Genomic DNA, 22180 nt, shown 5'->3' with positions numbered 1-22180 from the left:
AGGAAGAAATTTGTCAAAAAAAGAACAACCAAAATAAAACATGGAAATCACTGACGTCATAGGTAATTTGGGACGACTTCAGTGTTACATAATAATCTTACTTATTTGCCGAGGATTACCGACGGCATGGCAGATTTTGGCCCTACCATTTTTGGCTCCCGATACTGACCACTGGTGTGCCAAACCACACCAATTAGAGAACTGGACAGTTACCCAATGGAAGAATATCTCCATACCGTTCGACACCAACAAGCAAGAATTCAGCCAGTGTCTGAGTTACAGCTACACGTTAGTACAGTTACCTGATTCCTGGGATGTAATTATTGATCAGAATGTCACAGTTCCATGTACAAAATGGGATTACAGCTCTAGAGACAACACAATAATAACTCAGGTAAGCTGTAAGCTGTAAATAAGTCATTTTATAAGTTTTCAGTGTAATTACTTTCAGTCGTCAGTCGTAGAAAAATAATACGTTAAACCTGATAGTTGAAACACAATTTGACAACATAAAACCACTTTTAGACAGTAAAGCTATAAAGCTGTCTCCAGACTTTATAGCTTACGAGGTAAACTGAATTACCTTTCTATATGTGAAATAAGAAACATTATAGATATTCATAGTTCGGAAACAAAATTATTAATTTCAAGAATGCTTTTGTGTCATTGTGAATCAATATTTAACTGAAGTAGTCAACAAATTTTGTCCTCCAGCTCCATTTGAAACAGTTAATAGAAGAAACTGTCAGAAGTTTTGACATCAGAGAAACTACAGAGAAAAACAGCAAATAAAGCAAAAGTCTTGTAATTAGAGAAACATTCAGTATCGTTTACTCATCACTCCTTTGAAATCACGAGAGGTCAAAAAATAATTTGTTGATAGTGAATTTTGAAGTAAATTAGGCAGATGATTTATAGTTTTACGTAATTTTTTCTTATAAACTTCTTGTCTGCTTATAATCGATATGATGGCAATGAACCAAAATCGTCACGTAACGCTGTAAATGACAAACAAACATGTTGGAACTACAGGGTGTTCGGAAAGTCACTGTGCACTTTCATACTTATTAACAGTAAAAACTGCACAGTGACTTTACGTGACCATTTTGGTTCATTGCCAAGGAGAGATGACTAAGCGATACTGAATGTTTCTCTAATTACAAGACTTTTGCTTTATTTGCTGTTTTCTACTCTCCTAACTGTTGTACGTGATACTGCGTTCTTTTCATACCATTTCGTATAGCTTCGTTTATGGTTACGCACGAAATCACAAAACGCATTATTTCCGCTATACCAACCACGTGCATGGAAACCAAATGTGGGTGTTTTAACAGGTGTTATAACATCAGTTTTAACCTTAGCTATTTAAATTACACTTCTTTAAGACGTTATTACAGTAAGGTGAATACAATACATACAATAAAATACTTGTCAAGCCCCTTCCCAACCAGTGGTACAGCGGTATGTATTTGCACGAACTTCGCTAGAAACCGGGTTTCTAAACCAGTGGTAGGAATAGCACACATAGTCCTAAGTGAAACTTTGTTCTTAACTATAAACAAACAATCTTAGTGTAAAATACAAAATACCATGCATGTTTGTTAGTTACATGAAACTAAAACCAAACAAATTATGGAACAAATTATTAATCAGTGATGACGAGAAAACCCACTTGTAGAGAAAAATATATATGTAAAATTATTACTTCTAATCCAGGAAAACTAGTTTTGAAGCCTTCACTCGTCCTTTTAGTCCTACACAAGAAAGTATCTAATCTAGTCCTCTAGACCTTGTATAAATATTTTGTTGTGTTTTACAAAACTAGACCATGCGTGTAACTAAATGCGTTAAACCTATCTTGTTTAAATTTACCTTTGTTCCCATGTCATTTCCCAAGTAGGAGATACTTTTTATTGATCATGGAGAACATTTTTTGTAGTGACTTCGTTAAAGATGTTAAGGATAAGTCTTTCCAAGGTTGTACAGATATTATATGGTTATCACAATCGCATCAGTATCGTATAAGAATAACAAGTCATATGGAAGCATTTTAACCAGATATATTTCGTTTAGCAAGTGTAATTCCTAGTATCATGAAGGTTTGACAATATCTTGACTTTGTGAAGAGAAAACAGTCCATCGTAAGCAAAGTACCACGTGTCTTTGTCTTTTGAATTAATAACGATTGTTCTCACATTGTATTACAATTGTTTTCAGTCATTCATTCCCTCACTAAAACTCAACCAGAATATATTCATCACTATCAGTTAATGACATATCTTGTCGAAACTCCTGTTATACGTTTACCTGAGTATAACACAGTTCTTAAAGTGTGGCTTACTTTTATGTCAAGTCCCTCTTTTTGGTTAACAATAAATGTAAAATACAATTGTCCTTATTGGGTTTCCTAAAACGACGCTGAGCCCCTTATTCCCAGTTTATAAGGATGAAATTAAAATCTCCCAAAATTAGAAAGTCATTAACATCCGAATCCATAGTTTCTTATAACTTTATTCAGTTTTACTTGGTGATCTGTAACAAATTCCAACTAATCAGTGATGTCGAAAAAACCCACTTGTAGAGAAATATATATGCAAAGACGATGACCAAAGAAGGTCGAAACGTTGTTCGCTCTTCTATGTAAAATATTTTCTCAACCCAAGCGAGCCGTCTTTGCATATATAAATCTCAACTAAAAGCGAACCCATAAGGTAAATCCCGTATCTATACCGTGTACAACAGAGTATAACAAATTTTCAAAAGTGTGTTCAATTTTTTTAATGTTAAATTCCTTTGTTTTATTATATATGAGACAGGTTTTAATTTTAATAATCAAGGACAACACGAATAATCAATAAAACAGATTTATAAGTCAAACACGAGGCAGATTCTCTAAGAAATTGTTTTTATTGTTTTCAAAATAACATTTCAAAAACCTTAATATATGATAAAGTATAAATATTATAATAATTAAAGAAAAGTTATACTGACTTTAAGCTTCAGAGCCTTACAGATCTAAATAAATCTTAACAATACGTTCGGCCTAACAGATTTTTAACGACGGTTATTTTAGAGAGAAATTGCGTCTGTGAATCTGAGTTTTCGACAAATTGTATATCAAAGTAACTTGAAGTTTGTAGAATGTAGAATATGTTTGAATAAACCTAGAACCAAAGGCATATAAAGAAATACTTATGTCCATCCTTGATTGTCCAAACGTTTATTTGCACCCCGCTAGTACAGCGGTATGTCTCCGGATTTACAACGCTAAAATCAGGGGTTCGATTCCCCTCGGTGGGCTGAGCAGATAGCCCTTCGTGGCTTTGCTATGCGAATAACACACAAACACACCGAACGTTTATTTAAGTATCATTTACCAACATTAACTAATTAATTTTTCATGGTGGAAATTTTCCGAAATATTTTCACCCATTCCCGAATTCCCATTTAGGTCTAAAGTTCTATATCTTTCAGTGGGACTTATTCTGCGATCGTGAATGGCTCGTGTCCATGAACCAAACGGTGTTTATGTTGGGAATGTTGTTTGGAGTATTTATAGCCGGCCATCTTGGAGACAAGTAAGTATTTTAGAGCACGATTTACCTTTTTATAAAACAGACTTCTTTTTAATTAAAACATTTTGATAGGATAGAATAACATCAAATATTAGAAATTATAATCTAAAGTTATTATCATTACTGTTCTTGTTTTATTATTACAAAACGTGACTTGTGTAATTCTAGCCCTCAGCTTGTTCTCTTGTACGTTTACAATGAGCTATTTCAAAAAAGAAATGAGCTCACACTTTTAGACTAAAGAAGGCCCGGTATAGCCAGGTGGTTAGGACGCTCGACTTGTAATCCGAAAATCGCGGATTCGAATCTCCGTCACACTAAAACGTATCTTTACAGCCATGGGGACGTTATAATGTAACGGTCAATCCCATTATTCATTGATACAATAGTATCCCAAGAGTTTGCACTTGGTAGTAGTGACTAGTTGCTTTTCTTCTAGTCTTACATTGCTAAATTAAGACGGCTAGAGATGATAGTCCTCGTGTATGTTTGCGCAAAGTTCAGAAACAAACAAACACATCTTGACGCGGTCTGAACGATTTCACTTTTTGTTTTTCAAAATGTAGTATCAATACATAGAGAAAATCGAGTTGATTTTATACTAAATAAATTTATTTTCAATATGCAACTCTGAAAATCTTGTGACAACCAGAACGATATAGAGTCTCAATGGAACGCCATGTATCAGAACTACATCTTGATTTTGTTTGAGTTTCAAGTAAATTAATGCCCTGTAAGTTTATTGCTTTTATGAAGAGTATGTAACAGATTTTTTTCCGACGTAAAATAGTTTTACATTCAAATGACAAAGATGTGTTAATATTGAGACTTTTTCAAATGGAGGCATCTTTCATATCCGTTGATAGCAACGGAATATAGATCAACACTAAGAAAGAGGACCATTCAAACAAGACCCGCAATAATTCAAACTCCAGGCAACAGTATAAAATATAATTTAGGGACCAACGGAGATTTCCGCCTGGAAATGAGGCTGAAAGGTTATGGGTTCTTCATAACTTTCGTTGAACTGACGCATATCTCAAGTATATGAAAATGAAACGGATATTCCTGCTAGTTCATACACAAACACACAAATCAATTTACTAGCTATACTTATTCTCGTTCCCCAGATTATTTAAGTAAAGTACTCAGGAGGAGTAAAGTATGTTGAGCATAACATCCATAGGAAAGAGTCTTTTGTAACATGAACTTCGTTAAAGGGCTATTGTCATAATGCACGGTTGTCAGGTAGAACATGACCGGGCATGGTGATATAGACTATAACGACATGTTGAATCTCTAAAATCGTTTTAAGATAATAAGTTTAGCTTCTCTTTGAAACTTCCTTAAGTTGATCAGCTGTAAGTTTACGGACTTAAAATTCTAAAATTCGTGTTCGAAACCTCGTTGTAGACAAAAAGCATTTAACATTGCATTAAGAAAACAATAACCTCTACAGTAGTTGCTCCGAAATTATTAGAAGATCAATTTGCAAACGTATAAATCCAATTTTAATGACCTTTCTATCTCATCTTTCACATTCACAACACAAATTAACTTGGTGACGTGATCTTTACGTAACGATGTTGTGAGCTCCAGAATAATTCAATATTTGTATGAAAACAACTTATTAAGCAATATATTCTTAAACACGATGCATTAGCTTTGATCACGCACACTTCTGGATCTCGACTTTCTCATCACTTTTTTTTTAATTATTTATGAAGTTATGGACTTTTCTTTCTTTTAATTTACACCATTTTTCATTTAGGTTTGGACGACGTCCTGTGTTGCTGGGTTCCCTTTGTCTGATTATTGTTTCAAACTACGCAAGCGCAGCTGTTCCGAACTTGTCAGTTTTTTTACATCGCCCGATTTTGTTCAGCGATGGGGGTGGCCGGCATAGAGAATGCAGGTGTTTGTCTTTGTAAGTAGTTACAGAAAGTTTGTTCTTGTTCATCTCCGTATGATGTTATTATAGTAAGCAATATTTGTAATATTTTAAACTCGTTTTCTTGTACGTGAAAAATAATTCTACCACCTTCTATCACTAAGGGTATCAGAACTAAATCTTTGATAATCACAACCAAAATGTGGGCCCTGTTTGTCTTAGATGTTCATTCCTCCCAAAATTTAGTGTCTTCTATTGTGAATCAAGTGTCTTCAAAATTCATATAGTATTGTCATTTTAATGGTAATAGTTTTAATATATAGAACTTATGAAATTTCTATTTTTCTTTTGTTTATTTTATGAGATAATATATATTAAGAAAACCAGCATTATTTCATATAATAACTATTCAAATGTACTTCCCCCAAGTTGTATGATAACGTAAAACAGATTCAGATCACTTTGTAATCTAGAATTTTTCTGATTTGTTTCTGCAGTAATGGAAACGATTAGCCCAGAGTATAGAGCTTGGGTATCAGTTTCATTTTCGTTCGGTAGGATTATAGGATTAATCATTCTTCCCGGACTAGCTTGGCTAATCAGAGACTGGCAGTACTTTGAAGCTTTTACTGCATGCAGCTGGTTACCGATGTTGATCGCCTGGTGGTGAGTTGGGGAATATGTTCTGTTATCTTGTAAACCAAAAACTTAACTTCCAATATGCAGCAGGTCAGCGCTAAGATCTGGGATTTCTCTCTCTGCGGCAAACGCAGTAGATAGCCAGATGAAGCTTTCGTTAAAACAAGCAAACTTAACACTTTTTTATAGTTGTATCACAATTTGATTACTTCAGAAGTATTTGTAGCATTAATAAAATTCTAAATCACAGGTTTAATGCTTTATACTATTTATTGTAGCAAAATATTTCGATTACTTTAATGATTCATTACAACGTCACCAAAACTCATAAACTATTTACAGACCGATATTCGGAATGATCGATAGTCCATTTAGTCGAATTTAATAAGTAAGGAAACCAACTTTTTTGTCGTATATACAGAACTAATTAAACAAGATATTTGTACGATCTTCATTAATTATTGAATGTCTTATCCTTCATAATAGACATTGAATCCAGTATTATAAATGTTAACCCAATTATGTATTTTTACATCGAATGATACATTTGTACAATGTTAATACTTAATTAACGATATATAAGTTTTTAGCATCATTGCTATGTGTTTGTAGCTCAGGTCTTCTTCTAACCGAATTAGTGTTAAGTATTATAAAACTATAGTTTATAATTACGTTGTTTATATTTTTTCTGGAATATGTAACAGCTGCCATCATTATTTTTATTAATCCTAATGTCATACCTGTGGTAAAATTATTGTATTAATAGTATTACTATTCGTGTGATAATAGTATTGTAGAATAGTATTAATAAATGCGTGATAGTATTGTTGTATAAAGAGTATTAATACTTGTGTGATAGTATTACTGTATAAAGAGTACTAATACTTGCGTGATAGTATTATTTTATAAATAGTGTTAATACTTGTATGATGGTATATTTGTATAAATAGTATTACCACACGTGTGATAATACTATTGTAGATATAGTACTAATATATTCAATAAAATCTTTAACCATAGATGTGTATTAATATTTTAGGTTCCTGCCAGAATCTCCAAGATGGCTTCTTACCAGAAAGCGGTATACAGATGCAGAGAATACCATCAGGAAGTTTCTTAGTGTCAATAAACTAAGTGTTTCAAACCTAAATCACACGATGAAGATATTGGAAACCAAGAATGAACTGGTAATTAATTTATATAATGAAAGACTTGAAGAAGAATTCTGAACATGTATTTCTTGCATATCTAACAAAAGCGTGCGTAGGAATATAACTTTTACTGATATCGAGGGTTAAGCAAACACACACACTATATATTTGTATACAACTTACGAGTACAAACACGTACATCACATGCAGAGAAAGAAATAGTATTACACTCATCAAAATGGCAAAGTTTGTATGCATATGATCACTGTGGGAGGGAGAGCTGTTTGCTGAAGTTTCTGCACGCGTCTTTTGTCATATTGTTACGCCAAACATGCTCGCCCTTTCATCCGTGGGGGCGTTATAATGTGACGGTCAATCCCACTATTCGTTGGTAAAAGAGTAGCCCAAGAGTTGGCGGTGGGTGGTGATGACTAGCTGCCTTCCCTCTACTATTACCCTTCTAAATTAGGGACGGCTAGCACAGATAGCCCTCGAGTAGCTTTGTGCGAAATTTCAAAAACAAACAAACAAACAACTCTTGTCTTATTACTTTAAGTGCAAAACTGGTTAGTGGATTATCAATACTGTTCTGTACAAACTGTAAGGATTAAACCCTGGATTTTAGCATCGTAATATATGAAGATTGCTGCTGAGTCATCAGACAGAGACAGAGTAAATGAAACCGTAACTATAAAATAATTTATAATAACATTTTTTGGATCATTTTATTAATTTTCTTTAAATTAACTCTATCATTTAATTTCATGATAGTAGCGAACTAAATAAGACTATATAAAAATTAAAAAAGAGTCAAAGAGTGGCGTATGATAGCAGTTTTTTATTTAATTACTACTCCCCTGCTAGTATTTACAACACTAAAATGAAGGGTTCGATTCCCCTTGGTAGACGCAGCAGATAGTCCGATGATGCTATGCTATAAGAAAAACACACATTTTAATCACTAATATTAATATTATAATTAAAATAATCCAACACATTATTATATCTTCATTCGCTTAATTCAACTACTTTTTCCTTAAATGTAGTTTTTTTTTTTAAGTTACACTTCTCAAAAGTTAGGGAAATCATAAATTCTTCGAGAGACATTTTTAGCTCACACTCTATAACGATAAAATATATATTTCATGTCTAGGCAATTTGGGCCGTCGCGGGTTCGAATCCCTGTCACAGCAAACATGCTCGCCCTTTAAGCTGTGGTGGCGTAATAAAGCGCAGGTCAATCCCACTCTTCAGGGGTAAGACAGTAGCCTAAGAGTTGGCGGTGAGTGGTTACGACCAGCTGTCTTCCTTTTATTCTTACACTGGTAAATTAGGGACGGCTAGCGCTTATAGCTCTCCTGTAGATTTGCGAGAAATTCAAAACAAACAAACCAATAAAATATAATGATAAACTTTAGAAAATGAAACCTGCGTAGCAAAACGTGTACTTTGAGTCCTTAAATATTATAAGCATTAAAAAAAGATGTCTGTCACTTGAATTTTGTCTAATCAAAATAGTTACCTCATGGAGATATTCTTCTAAAGTTGAATAATGTCTCTGAAAACCTTGTTTCATCCGGTCATCTCAGTATGAACTAGGCCCGGGACTCGACATTCTGTGGTGGACACAGCAGAGAGTCTAATGCGTCTTTGTTGTTAAACAGAGATAGAGCACCCAGCTAAAGATTAAAAAAAAAATATCGCTCATTTCATTGAAGGTGATTCATCATTACTTGGTGAAAACAGGAGGTAAGCCTAACCGAAAGAACAACATTATTGAAGTAGTATATTGTAAAATACATATCCGTTAACATAAGTATCACTGATCAAAGCAAGTTACCGACATAGTTAGCCCTGCTATGGCCTAGCGCGTTAAGGCGTGCGCTTCGTAATCTGAGGGTCGCGGGTTCGCGCCCGAGTGGCGACAAATATGCTCGCCCTCCCAGCCCTGGGGGCGTGTAATGAGACGGTCAATCCCACTATTCGTTGGTAAAAGAGTAGCCAAAGAGTTGGCGGTGGGTGGTGATGACTAGCTGCCTTCCCTCTAGTCTTACACTACTAAATTAGGGACAGCTAGCACAGATAGCCCTCGAGTAGCTTTGTGCGAAATTCTAAAACAAATACAAAACAAACAAAAAGACATAGAAGTTAATTTCAGTGAATAATATAAATAATTCTATATACAGATATAACTAAGAGTAATAAAACCAAAACTTTTAATAATTGTGTTGCATTAATACATCATTCAGGGTTCTTGCTTTATCATTATTTTCAATGTATAAATAATTCTTGTTAAATAATACGAGTTCTATGTTAGTCTTAAAATCATACATGTAACTAAAATTGTGAAATATTATACAAAATAAAAATTGCATATAATATAGATATGAAAAATGCTAAACAAAGATATAGGTATCAGACATTTGAAACCACTAACAAAAGTAATCTTAAAGACAAAAGTTTAAAATAATCTTACTTATGAAAATCTCACTCAATCTCTTACTATCAGCTTGTTCCATTGCTATGTTGGCTTAACCAAAGGAAGACGTTTCTTTGGAAAAGAAGCGTTAAACTTTGTTCAGGCTCTAATTACATATTCTGTACCTTCTATTTGTCTGTATAATATACAACTTCTCAACCACCAACAGGTGGCAAGTTGCCTTTGCTATAAAAATTAAATATTTTGACATAAACTAAGGGATTCTTTTTAATGAATACTTAGAAATAATCTTTCATCTTTCGCTCAGTTATTTTTCACGGTCAAATCTTCAAACCACTGAAATTAAAGTAAATAATTACTACTTGTTATTTCTGTTTTCATTAAACTTTAGGAAAAGAAAACAAAATCAACGTTAACTTCACTGGACTTGTTCAGGACTCCACGGCTGCGACGTATAACAATAGAAATAACGTTTGTTTTGTGAGTATTCTTCGACAATACGTGCTTTGATGTAACACGTGAGCATATTTATGTAGATGTATTGTATTCGTGATACATTGTCAAACATAACATTGAAACGTTGTTGGTATTAATAATGTAAAGTTTTAAATATTAATTTTTATATTTATGACAATATTGTTTGTGTGGCATAAATCAACATTAATCCACAGATAAGAAACTTTTGTAATTTGTGGCATGATTGATGATTTTAATCCCGATGTAGTCAGTAATATTGAAGTTGTTTTTTCTCTTCGAATGAATAAAACCTTGAACACTATAACCAGTATGATATACGAAATATTCTGGAGAACTTCACTGGTTACTATGGTTACATTTAGAAACCTCATTTTATTACCACACAAGACTCAACGTGATGCAATGTTAAGTTTACCACATTACTATGGAAACTTCTCTATATTACCTCATTTTTTATCACTCGAATAAACAAATGGAGAAACAGAATATTAGTGTTGTTTTTAAAAATATATATACATTATTTCTTGTTACCACAACCGTTGTTTCATAAATGAGAATCTTTAAGCATAACCTGTTCTGATTCTCACTTACTGTACCTGGTTTTATACTTTTTAAAACAAGTTTGTTGCTCTTAAAACATTTTAATTTCATTTACTAGTAACTGTTTTTGTTTTGTTTTTAGTATCAACATGTGTGTGACTTTATTTTCTCGACAACCAAGAACTCTTGCTCTGAAGAACTACAAGTTTCTCTGTTGATAGTTTTAGGGTTTTTTGGTTTTTTTTGAGATTTGAAAAGTTACTATTACTAAATATCATCAATGTAAAATGTGTCAAGTTTACCCAGACATGATGGACTTCTACTCTCAGATGAGAACGATAATTTGAAAGTTAGAAATGATTAAAATCACTGAACTTGAGTTTATATATTTCAAAACTCCTCATATCTTTATTTCATTAATACCTTAGTGAGTATTTAAATGTACTGTCATTATTAGTTATGTGAAATTATTATTGAATAAAATCAACCAAAGTATACAAGTAAAGTTCAACATATTTATCAAGATGAAAGGATTTGAATAACTTCAGTCAATTTAACATGACATAAGATAATGTGTATGGACAACAAATGACTTATTGGTAATTTTCACTGTCCCATTCTCTATGCCATTTTGCCTTATCACTAGCAACAGCACACTGCTTGGATGGCTTAAAAGACTAATTAGCCATTATACCAAGGTACTTTTCTTTCATGACACTGTTAAGGTTATTACCATCTAAATTATACTTATAATTCTAATTATAAAAACCCTCATGCATTATTTTGCCTTTATCATAATTGAAACTCATCTGCTATTGATTTGCTCAACTGCTTAAATGATTAAAATCCTTTTGTGATGGAACAGCATCCTTTTCACAGGGATCAGGATCCAAAACTTTGATATCATCACTAAATGTAAGTAATTTATTTACCATTCCTTCATCTATGTGGTTAATACAAATCAAAAAGAACAATAGTCCTAAGACTGAGCCCTGAAATACCTCGATTGAAAATTAATTCAGTTTGACTGAACTTTATTTGTAATAACCTTCTGCTTTCTTACATCTAGCCAGTCTTCTATGCAATTATTTAACTTATTTTCTACACCTATAAAGATAAGTTTCTATACAAACATTTTATGTGGCACATTATTAAATGCTTTCTAAAAATCGAGATACAAAATCTAAATCAACACCATTATCCTCAGAGATAACTTTGTTAAATAACTTTGCATAGTCTCTTTTATCAAACTTTCCAAAACCTTTTCCACAACTAATGTAAGACTAATAGGCCCATAATTGCTGGAACAACTTCTATTACCTAACCTGAGACATTAGCTTATTTCGAATCTGTTGGTACTTGTCGACTCTTCAGTTGTGACAAATGGTTCACATATCCAATCCTTGACCTCCTTTAAAACCATTGAGGCAATATTATCTTGTCCAAGAGCCTTATTATTCTTTAAACGTTCCAGTTTATTTTTACAAGCTCAGGAGTTATGCAGTTGTAATGTTCAACTTTGTTTTTCAACTATCAATTGTTCAGTATAAGGAATATTGCTTGAGTCTTCATTAGTAAAAACTAAGAAAAAGCAGAATTTAACAACTTAGCCATTTCATAATCATCAGCTTCGAGCCTTCCTTTATCACCTCTCAAGGTTCCTGTCCCCATACTAATATTTTTTTTACCCCTAATGAGCTCTTAAAACCCCTTACTCTTAATTTGTATGTTTTCAGCCAAATTATTTTTTCATACATTCTTTTCGACGATGCAATTTCCTGTTTGATCAGCTTTCTGTAATGGTATTCTTTCATTTTATCTATTGCACCCTGTTTGATCCAACTTGGTCTTTTACTTGCAACTACCCTTTTCTCTCAGTAAGGGAATAAATTTGTTTTGGATTTTGAAAAAATTGTCTATAAATATTTTCACATTAGTTCAGTGTCTCCAAATAATTTACTTGCCCACTTCACAACAGATAACCCTGTTGTATTCCTTCAAAATTTGCTTATTTATAATTAGGAATCGAAATATCATTATTACTGTATTCCAAATACAGCAAGATAAACATAATTCAGCAATGATCACTTTTACCTAGGTGTTCTGCAGTTCTCACCCACTTAACTTTTTCTGTTTTAGACATTAACAATAAATCCAAAATAGCATTATTTCTAGTTGTGTCCTTAACCAATTGTTGAATAAATCCATTTTGAACAGTTTTCAGAAACATTTCTCCCTTACAGCTTGACTCTAATATTTCCCAATCAATATGTTTGAACTTAAAATCACCAATAATTATGACTTAATTAACAGCTGTAAAGTTTCTCAATAATTTCATTAGTATCATCTGGTGGTCTGTAACAGCTTTCTACTAAGAGCTTTTTTTCCTTGATATCCACTAACAAAAACCCAAATGGATTCAATTTCCTTGCTGTTATCTTTGATATTCTCAACGTGAAGAGGATGTAATTCACACTTTACATATATACAGCCACTCCTCCCTCTCTCTGTACTACACTGTCCATATTAAATAATTTATAACCATGTATTTCAATGAAACTTTCTCAACTAAAATATTTTAGTTATGTTTACACTGAACCGAACGTATTAATAACCAGGACGATTTGACACTTGTATTATAAATATACTTATATAACTTCGTTTGTTGACTATTAAAGAATAAAAGCCACGATTATAAAGCAGTGAGCCAATGGATGCGGACTTTGAATTTATAACCGGTTTCAGTGATATTCTGTCTCTTCCGTATTTGATACTTGTGCAGTGTGCAACAGTTTGAGAAGTGTGAAAAAGAATTATGTGTCATGTCCGCGTACGTGTGTGTGTGTTTGTGTGAATTGGCAAAATAGAAAATTTTGAAAATGTGTAGCTCTATCCAAAGAAAGTTGGTACCTGATAGAAAACTAAACATTAACCTACGACAACCACAACCGTTTTCTTGTCAAAGATTTTTTAATAAACTTATTTTGTATTACTATCTAGTTTTGTTTCATCATTTCTGTACTACGCATTGACCTTTGACTCGGCTAGACTAGGAGGCAGTATGTACATCAACTTCTTAATCTCAGCTGCCGTGGAAATCCCTGTTTGTGTAGCGGCCCCATTACTAATAAAGTTCGTGAAACGAAAACCACCATTCGTAGTATGTTTTGTGGTTACTAGTATTGCCTGTGTTCTGGTGATTGCTGTTCCGGAAGGTTCGTGTAAAAGTAGTGAAAAATCTTTGTTTTAAATTCTGGCAACTTCTAGAATAAATAAGAAAACCAAAAATAAAATCAACGTTCAAAACACACAATAAAACTATATTTGGCCTAAGACGAAATTTAAAATGATGGCATTGTAAAACTACCGAAATATGTAGAATCTTTTAATTTTGGCTTTAGGCCAAATACAGTTTTATTTTGCATTTTAAACTTTTACCTTATTTTTAATATGACGTCCTTTTTAATTAAAAACTAGAAATTACTTTTAACATCTAACATGCTTTCATACTCGTAACGTGTAACAAACTAAAATAACTGGAAGCTATATTTGTTAAGTGTAAAAAATCACATGATTCTAAATATTCAATGAAAATGTGGTTACTGTGTTGTATATAAAAGTATCTCGTGAGATAAGTGTTCTTTGTCTCTCTCATTTTTTATTTTTATGACAAATAATAATCTCGTTATTCTGATATTACTTTTTGTAACTGTATGTTTATCATTAGTCATGACAATGACGGTTTGTTGAATTTATTTTCCTGTGATATCTTTATAAAAGTCAAAAATTCATTGACATAAATTAAGTTTTTAAGGTATCATATCTGTATTTAACTTACAACTGTAGTTTAATGGTAACTGGATTAATGGTGTTTTAAATGTATATATTTATTTTACACAGATATGGTGGCGACAAAGATTTTACTAACTATGATAGGAAAGATGTTCATATCCACTACTGATGGTATTATGTTTCTCTATGGAGGAGAAGTGTTCCCCACTGTTATTCGTACAGTGGGAGTTGGCACTTCTATCATGTGTTCAAAAATAGGAGGGGCAATCGCTCCTTTCGTCCGTGAATTGGTGAGTTAGAACAAACTTACGTTGTGATAAACATTTGAATACCAGGATTAAGTTTCATCCTTGTAGATACAAGCCGAGATAAAGATTACTAAGTCAAACTGAGTTATAACAACCTTAAGAGATTCTAGCCGTTCAAGAAACATTTATGTATTAAAGTATACCAGAGTATGTATTGCCTCTCACCAGACATTAATTATATTTATGTGGAAACATTGACCGCCTATGCCTTATGCACGATCACATTTTTCATATATTAAAATTTTCACATGACAAGGTGACCACAATGTAGATTAAATCAACTAACACATGTAATAGAAAATGAATTAAATTATAAATAAAAGGATAAATAGAATTTAGTCGAATTTTAGTCAACTTAACGTTAAGTTTTAGAGCTCGAAGAACTATAATTTAGTGTTGGATCCTCTCAGCATAAAAATCGCTAGACAAACAATTATTTAGCTTTTCGCTAAACAAAACAAACATTTAAGTGATATAACTTAAAATACTAGAAATGTAGTTTGTCCCTGAAAAAAAAAGGTCCCGGCGTGGTCAGGTATTTAAGGCACTCGACACGTAATATGAAAGTCGTAGGTTCGAATCCCCGTCACATAAAACATGCTCGCCCTTGCAGCCGTGGGGGCGTTATAATGTTCGGTTAGTCCAACTATTTGTTGTTAAAAGAGTTGTCCAAGAGTTGGAGGTGATGACTAGCTACCTTAGTGTAGCCTTACACTGGTAAATTGGGGACGGCTAGCGCAGATAGCCCTCGTGTACCTTCGCGCCAAATTCAAAACCAATAAGCTAACCTATGGAAAGTGCTCTCGTAAGGTTTTTAATTTTTATATATATAAAGACTACCTGGCTATGTTCACCACACTTTTGGTATGAAACAAAAAAATAAAACTTCACAGCAAATACGGGCAGTTATCAAACATAATTGACGCAACTGCACTTTGAATATGTTTGTGTGTAATTTTATTAAAATTTGATACAAGTAGTATCTGTTTATTATAAAATTCCTTTACTAGTTCTAAACTAACAATCACATAACGAACTTAATGGATCATCCTGTAATGTCACTTTTTGTTTGGCCTGGCATGGCCTAGCGCGTTAAGGCGTGCACTTCGTAATCTGAGGGTGGCGTGTTCGCGCCCGAGTCGCGACAAAACATGCTTGCCCTCCCAGCCGTGGGGGCGTTATAAGTGACGGTCAATCCCACTTTTCGTTAGTAAAAGAGTAGCCCAAGATTTGGCGGTGGGTGGTGATGACTAGCTGCCTTCCCTCTACTCTTACACTGCTAAATTAGCGACGGCTAGCACAGATAGCCCTCGAGTAGCTTTGTGCGAAATTCCAAAACAAACACTTTTTGTGATATTCAAAAATCTATAAAAAGATATCTGTTGTTTATCCTGTAATTTTACTTCCTTTTCCTTTAGTGACATTTGTAGGAAAACCTTCGTTATTCATCCTACAGTGTTAGTTTCGGTTCTACAATGCAAAGTAACGGAGACGTTCCTGGTTCAAGTCACTACCACATTTGTTTGGTGAAAGTTATTACTGGATGAGTAATATAATATGTGACAGACGTTTTGTAATAATCAGCGAATTAAACTCTTACCTTCTTGTCTTACTAGTGACTTATAAAACACAACCTTTAATCACAAAATAAAATGTTGTGAAAACACTTTCTGAATAGCAGGTAAAATAAAATTTTGAAAACATAAATAACTGATAATTTTTTCAAAATGAAAATTTCATATTTTTTACTTAATACGTCGTTCCTTAGTAATTCACTAGCCATAATAGTAATAAATATATTATTTCGCCCAGTTTGTAACTGTGAAATACACCTTGGTTTATTATGAAGTAGACCGTACCATTATGTTGAATATAAATGAATTAGACACGATAGAAACTAAGTAATCCGTCCGGAATTATAATACATGTTATTTCATTGCAAAAGTTCCAAACACAGTGAAGTGTTGTTTAAAATAACAGTGTTTAACAGCTTGTCAGATCGTTTATATTCCTTCGCTATTTGACAAGAAATGCATTTGTAACAATATAGCTTTAAAAACAAAAATTATAATTAAACTTATATTGTCTTTGTAAAAAGACATTTAAGAGATGACTTGTTTTTAAAGTTCCTAATTTATTCATAAGTTTAAGAATAAGTCACAATAAGTCCTTCTATATTCTACTTTAGAGTAAATCCACGCACGTCGCTGTACCTTCAGTAATCTATGGTGTTCTGTCAATAATAGCAGCCATTATGGTCTTCCTTCTACCAGAAACATTTAACAGACAACTTCCTGACACAATACTGGAGATAGAGAACCCAGAGAAGTAAGTGAGCTTTTAATTTTGATTTATAATAAACCATGACAGTGACGGTGTTGAAGTATTAAAAGTGAATATTTTCTAATAAATATGAATTCAGAGAACAACATTCTGAAGTTTACTTTTTATTGTAAATATATGATTCTAACACGTTTTTTTTTTTCCCATCCGGCTGTTTAGTGATAAGCTGGAGGGCTTATAATTCTAAAAATGAGGATTCAATACCTGCGGTCACTACAATACAGGTGACAGATTGTTCAACTTTGTGTTTAATAAAATCAAAACAAAAGACTGTCATCAGTCCATACATTTAGTTTGTTATAAAATAAAGTTGGAATGTTTTGTTGTTGTTAGGATTATGTGAGAATTTAAAGTTTAGTTCTTGATGTTTCAAATGACAGCAAAATTATTGTCAAGGTTACTTTGTAATTTGGCTGTCCAATTGTTCCACTTGGTTGCTTAGTTACATGTTCAAAGAATTAAAATACTTTGGGTTTTGATTCCCGAGGTGAATACAGAGCAAATGGTAAATTATGCAGCTTTACTTTTAATTAATAAAACAACAACAACAATATATTTCACATATTTTGTGTAAAATTTCATCGTTTTTCTATATGAATTATAAACGGAAATGTCTAACTCTTTCCAGCATTAAAACATGATCTCAAATATTCTTGACAAACTAAATATCAACCATCTTCGGGTACCAAGGGGAGAGAGGGATACAACGTGAGCTCACCGAAGCATTATAGAGGGAGGGGTATCCGAGAGTAGGTTTTGAGTGTAGCTGTATTTGGCACCAGTTATTGCGTTCTTTGTACCCCTCCGCCTCGGTCAGAATCCCTTGGACATCATATTTGAAATTGTATTTATGCTCTTCCCAAAACACGTACATACACACTCAGAAACTAACGAAACCAAATTTAACTTTCGTTCTTAAATATTATGCGCGAATTTTCAAACGAATGTTTTTCGAGTAGTAACCACATTGGAGCAGAATGTCACTGGGGATAATGGAGGAGTTTTGTTGGTATACTAAGACCTCTATGAACTGTTTGTTTGTTTGTTTTTGAATTTCGCACAAAGTTACTCGAGGGCTATCTGTGCTAGCCGTCCCTAATTTAGTAGTGTAAGACAAGAGGTAAGGCAGCTAGTCATCACTATCCACGCCAACTCTTGGGCTACTCTTTTACCAACAAATAGTGGGATTAATCGTGACATTATAACGCATCCACGACTGAAAGGGCGAGCATGTTTGGCGTGACGGGTATGCGAACCCGCGACCCTCAGATTACGAGTTGCACGCCTTAACTCGCTTGGCCATGCCGGGCCTCTATGAACTGTGGGGGGACTTTGAACTCCGAAGTAGACGCGGGTATTTTGATAGTTATACCCAATTTAGATGTGAGCTTATTTGGGGAAATAAGCAATAAGTCTCCTTTTATGTTTGAAACAAGGTTTTCCCTATTATACAATTATACGAAGATTTGAAATGTTTTAAAGAAGCTGTAACTTTATTGTTGTTGCCTTGGTTTATTAGTATTTAGTTAATCGCATATCTAAAGTGTTCTAAAGAAACTGACGGAAAGATGAAAAATGTTGCGTAGTATTTCTGAGCTAAGCTCACAGGGCTGAACATTGTCAACTTCCCATGCTTGTGATTAAATACCTAAAGCGCCATCTATCTTGTGTTTGAGTTAGAACTAAAGAATATATTTGGAAATATATGTAAAACAGTAACATTTATCTTATATTTCAAAATAAACATATCAATTCGTTACATTCATATCCTTTCTTATAGACTGACCGTATATGAGACAAAAGGTCCAGTTGAAGAGACTGAGCTTCCAGAACCAGTAACAGCATGAAAATATACGCATAAAATCTATGTTAAATTATGTTTAACTGCATACTAGAAATGTTTTATTAACTTATATTTTAAGAAAAATAGTTTGTTGTGACGATTCTAATATTTGTTTCGCAGGTACTAAGAGGTAAAAGTGGTAATTTTAATAAGTAAAACAAAAATTTATCGCGTGGGTTTCTTTGTTTTTGAATTTCGCGCAAAGCTACTCTAGGGCTATCTGCGCTAGCCGTCAATAATTTAGTAGTGTAAGACTAGAGGGAAGGCAGCTTGTCATCACTACCCACCGCCAACTCTTGGGCTACTCTTTTACCAACAAATAGTGGGATTGACCATCACATATAATGACCCCACGGATGAAACGGCGAGCATGTTTGGTGCGACGGGGATTCGAACACGCGAGTTGATAGGGTAGAGCTTATAGAACATCTATGTATAAGTGCTCATTTCCCATTTAACTTTGATGTTTTTATGGATATGGAAATACAAAAATGGTGATATTTTGGGGAAAAACATTCCAAATACATATTTTGAAGCAGTAAAACAAGAATTATATTCTATAGGTGGGTAAATGCATTAATTGGACATACTGATCAAATGTGGAAAAGTTTCAAAATATCATTCTTAAATATTTAATATTGGAAAGTTACTTATACAGGAAAAAATATTACTTAAACGGGTTGTGTTAGAAATGACGTAAAGGATAAACATTCAATAAAAACATTATAAAAATATTAAATTTAAATTTACGACAATAGCTGGAGAATTAGAAGACTACAGAATATGAAAGTATTGATGAAACAAAACTTAGGATATGAAAACTATAAAGAAAAAGGTTGACTGAAAATGTAGAACTAATAATTAGAACTGGGAAGTTTAAAGAATGGCTGAGAATGTTAGATAGATAATAAACACTAGGGATTTGAAAGACGATAATGATTCGATGTGTGAGCCACTTGTAGTAAATTTTTTCTTTGAATGGTGGACAGGTGCTAGAAAGTTGGAAGTTGGGCAATGTCAGACCTCTTTTCAAGGGAGGAGATAAAACATTCCCCTGTATTTACAGTCCTATTGGACTTACAGAGTTGGTGTGAAAATGTTTTTAAATTGTGTAAAAGATTTTTTTGCAAAGTCGTTTAACAAAGTTTAGAATTTTGTTGGGTATTGATTATCTTTTCACAACTATAGAAATATTCTGTAATATGTAGAAACATTGTTGGTATGGTCTTAGTTCATAATTATGTTATTTTTAACATTTATCATCATATCTGCAGTTATAATAATTCAAATTTTGATACCTTGATCCTTTCAATATATAATCCATTTGATCTGTTTTAATTGATACCTTGATCCTTTCAATATATAATCCATTTGATCTGTTTTAATTGTAGTTTGTTTACTAGAAGTTAAGCATGAAACTACATAATGTAAGAGTGAATTTTATGTAAATATATCTATATAATAAGCTAACTGTTCTCTCCCCACTACAGGTATCTAAACCCAGTTTTCTTGAGTTACAGTCCTTCAGTTTCACTGCTCAGCCACTAGAAGGACACACTTAAAAAAAATTATAAATCAGAGGAAACTATATGAAACTGAAAACTAAAATCCGGTGTTCATTTGTCCCTACAGAAAATAGTGCAGGTAACACAATATGTAACTTTCTGCATAGAAAACAACCGTAACGAAGAATGGTTTATTATCCTCACAACGATTATTTTTATTTGCATTTTTAAATCTTATTTGTATGTAGCAGCAAATAAGATACGTTACCCATTTAATTTAGATTTATCAATGTTCTTTCTTACATTAACTTCAAGCTACTCCAGAGTTATCTGCGCTAACCGTCCCCAATTTAAAGTTATAGACTAGAAAAAAGACGGCTAGTCAATGCCGTCAACTCGTATGCTGATTTAATTCACTTATGGGATTTAACAGTCAATCTTATAACACATCCACGACGACATATTGTAGAGGGATGAAACCAGTTCTTTTTTTCGGTTTCACATATTAACATGAATGTTTCCTTTGGGGTTTAAGTTAAATCATTCTTGCTATATTTGGGTACAGTAACCCTCAAAGCCTACTCTTAAATCTCTTCAGTTCGTGTTGTAACCCCTTCCACAAAAATATTTTAATTGTGGTTAGCCAATTATACATTGGACATGTTGCCGAAACAAAAACCTTTTTAAAAAAATTCTGCTTAAAATAATCCAATGTATCATGAATTTTTAGTTTTCGACAATTGGCAAGAGGTTTTTGAGTTTTTACCTTCAACCAATGAAAAAAGAACGCCAAATCAAGTGACAGAAGAATTATACTAATTACAACATGGCCAAGAGAAGTATTAAAACATTTTGTGAGAACATTTTATACGAGTTTGCCAAAAGATTTACAAAACAAAAAAATCTGTGTTTTAGTAACGAAATAATCTTAAAGAACAATTCAACTTTATTTTACGACAAAAATAAATCAGACTTTACCGATTAGGTTTAATTATCAATTTTTGTTTCGTCCAAAAAGTAGTTTAACGGATGGTGAAAAGGAGTCTACTTATCAGTTTAATAATGGAAAATGGGGAAGACAATTGAGATGATTACTTAATTCATTATCGGGAATTAAAACCTTTACTAAACTATAATATATATTTTATAGGTACACACAACGGACATAGCGGTGGAATTATTATATATACAAGTCCTGACCTAAAGTATAAATTTAATTTCAATTCTATTATTATTACTTATCATATTCAATTATGCAGTTTTACTTACGAATAATTTCATACTGTTCTTCATATTTATTATTTATCATCTGGTAGATTGAGTGAATTTTATTGATACTTTGTAATCGGTTGTCAATAAATCAAGCAAAATAACTGAATTCTTTTTTACTTGAATATAATGTGGTTTTTTTCAGTACACTCAATCTCTTACTGATCGTAGATTGAAATTAACAGTTTGATATCTGTTATTTATACATATTGTTGTATTTACCAACACATTATGCTAGTAAGGGCTGCTCTTTAGACACTGATAATATTTTTATAAATTGTTGAGATGTTTCAGATCATTATGCATTAATACTGTCTTTTGCTGTATCAATAATTCCATCAAAGTTTATTAGAAGACAATAAAAGTCTCAATAATGGTACAACAGTCAAAACTTTTAACCTTACTTT

General features: G+C 32.8%; 1 protein-coding gene across 1 annotated transcript; it reads left to right on the top strand.

Annotated features, from left to right (window-relative positions):
- The first annotated feature begins 40 nt into the window (after nucleotides 1-40).
- On the top strand, nucleotides 41-20242 carry LOC143251591 (solute carrier family 22 member 6-B-like). Its single transcript, XM_076502862.1, has 11 exons — nucleotides 41-394; nucleotides 3475-3578; nucleotides 5347-5502; nucleotides 5689-5723; nucleotides 5964-6132; nucleotides 7145-7292; nucleotides 10088-10176; nucleotides 13714-13928; nucleotides 14614-14795; nucleotides 17002-17141; nucleotides 18937-20242. Exons 1-11 carry the CDS (start codon nucleotides 41-43, stop codon nucleotides 19001-19003), a joined length of 1659 nt encoding a protein of 552 aa, XP_076358977.1. The 3' UTR covers nucleotides 19004-20242.
- The last annotated feature ends 1938 nt before the right edge of the window (nucleotides 20243-22180 follow it).

The sequence above is a fragment of the Tachypleus tridentatus genome, chromosome 6, assembly GCF_004210375.1.
Source record: "Tachypleus tridentatus isolate NWPU-2018 chromosome 6, ASM421037v1, whole genome shotgun sequence".
Taxonomy (NCBI): domain Eukaryota; kingdom Metazoa; phylum Arthropoda; class Merostomata; order Xiphosura; family Limulidae; genus Tachypleus; species Tachypleus tridentatus.
This window is presented reverse-complemented; position numbering and strand designations above follow the sequence as displayed.

What these genes read in the sequence shown, in the direction of transcription:
- LOC143251591 (XM_076502862.1), top strand. Translation starts at nt 41, where the DNA reads ATGGAAATCACTGACGTCATAGGTAATTTGGGACGACTTCAGTGTTAC. An exon ending in ATAGAAATAACGTTTGTTTT is followed by an intron (nt 10,177 to 13,713) that starts GTGAGTATTCTT and finishes ATTACTATCTAG; the next exon opens with TTTTGTTTCATCATTTCTGT. An exon ending in GGTGATTGCTGTTCCGGAAG is followed by an intron (nt 13,929 to 14,613) that starts GTTCGTGTAAAA and finishes TATTTTACACAG; the next exon opens with ATATGGTGGCGACAAAGATT.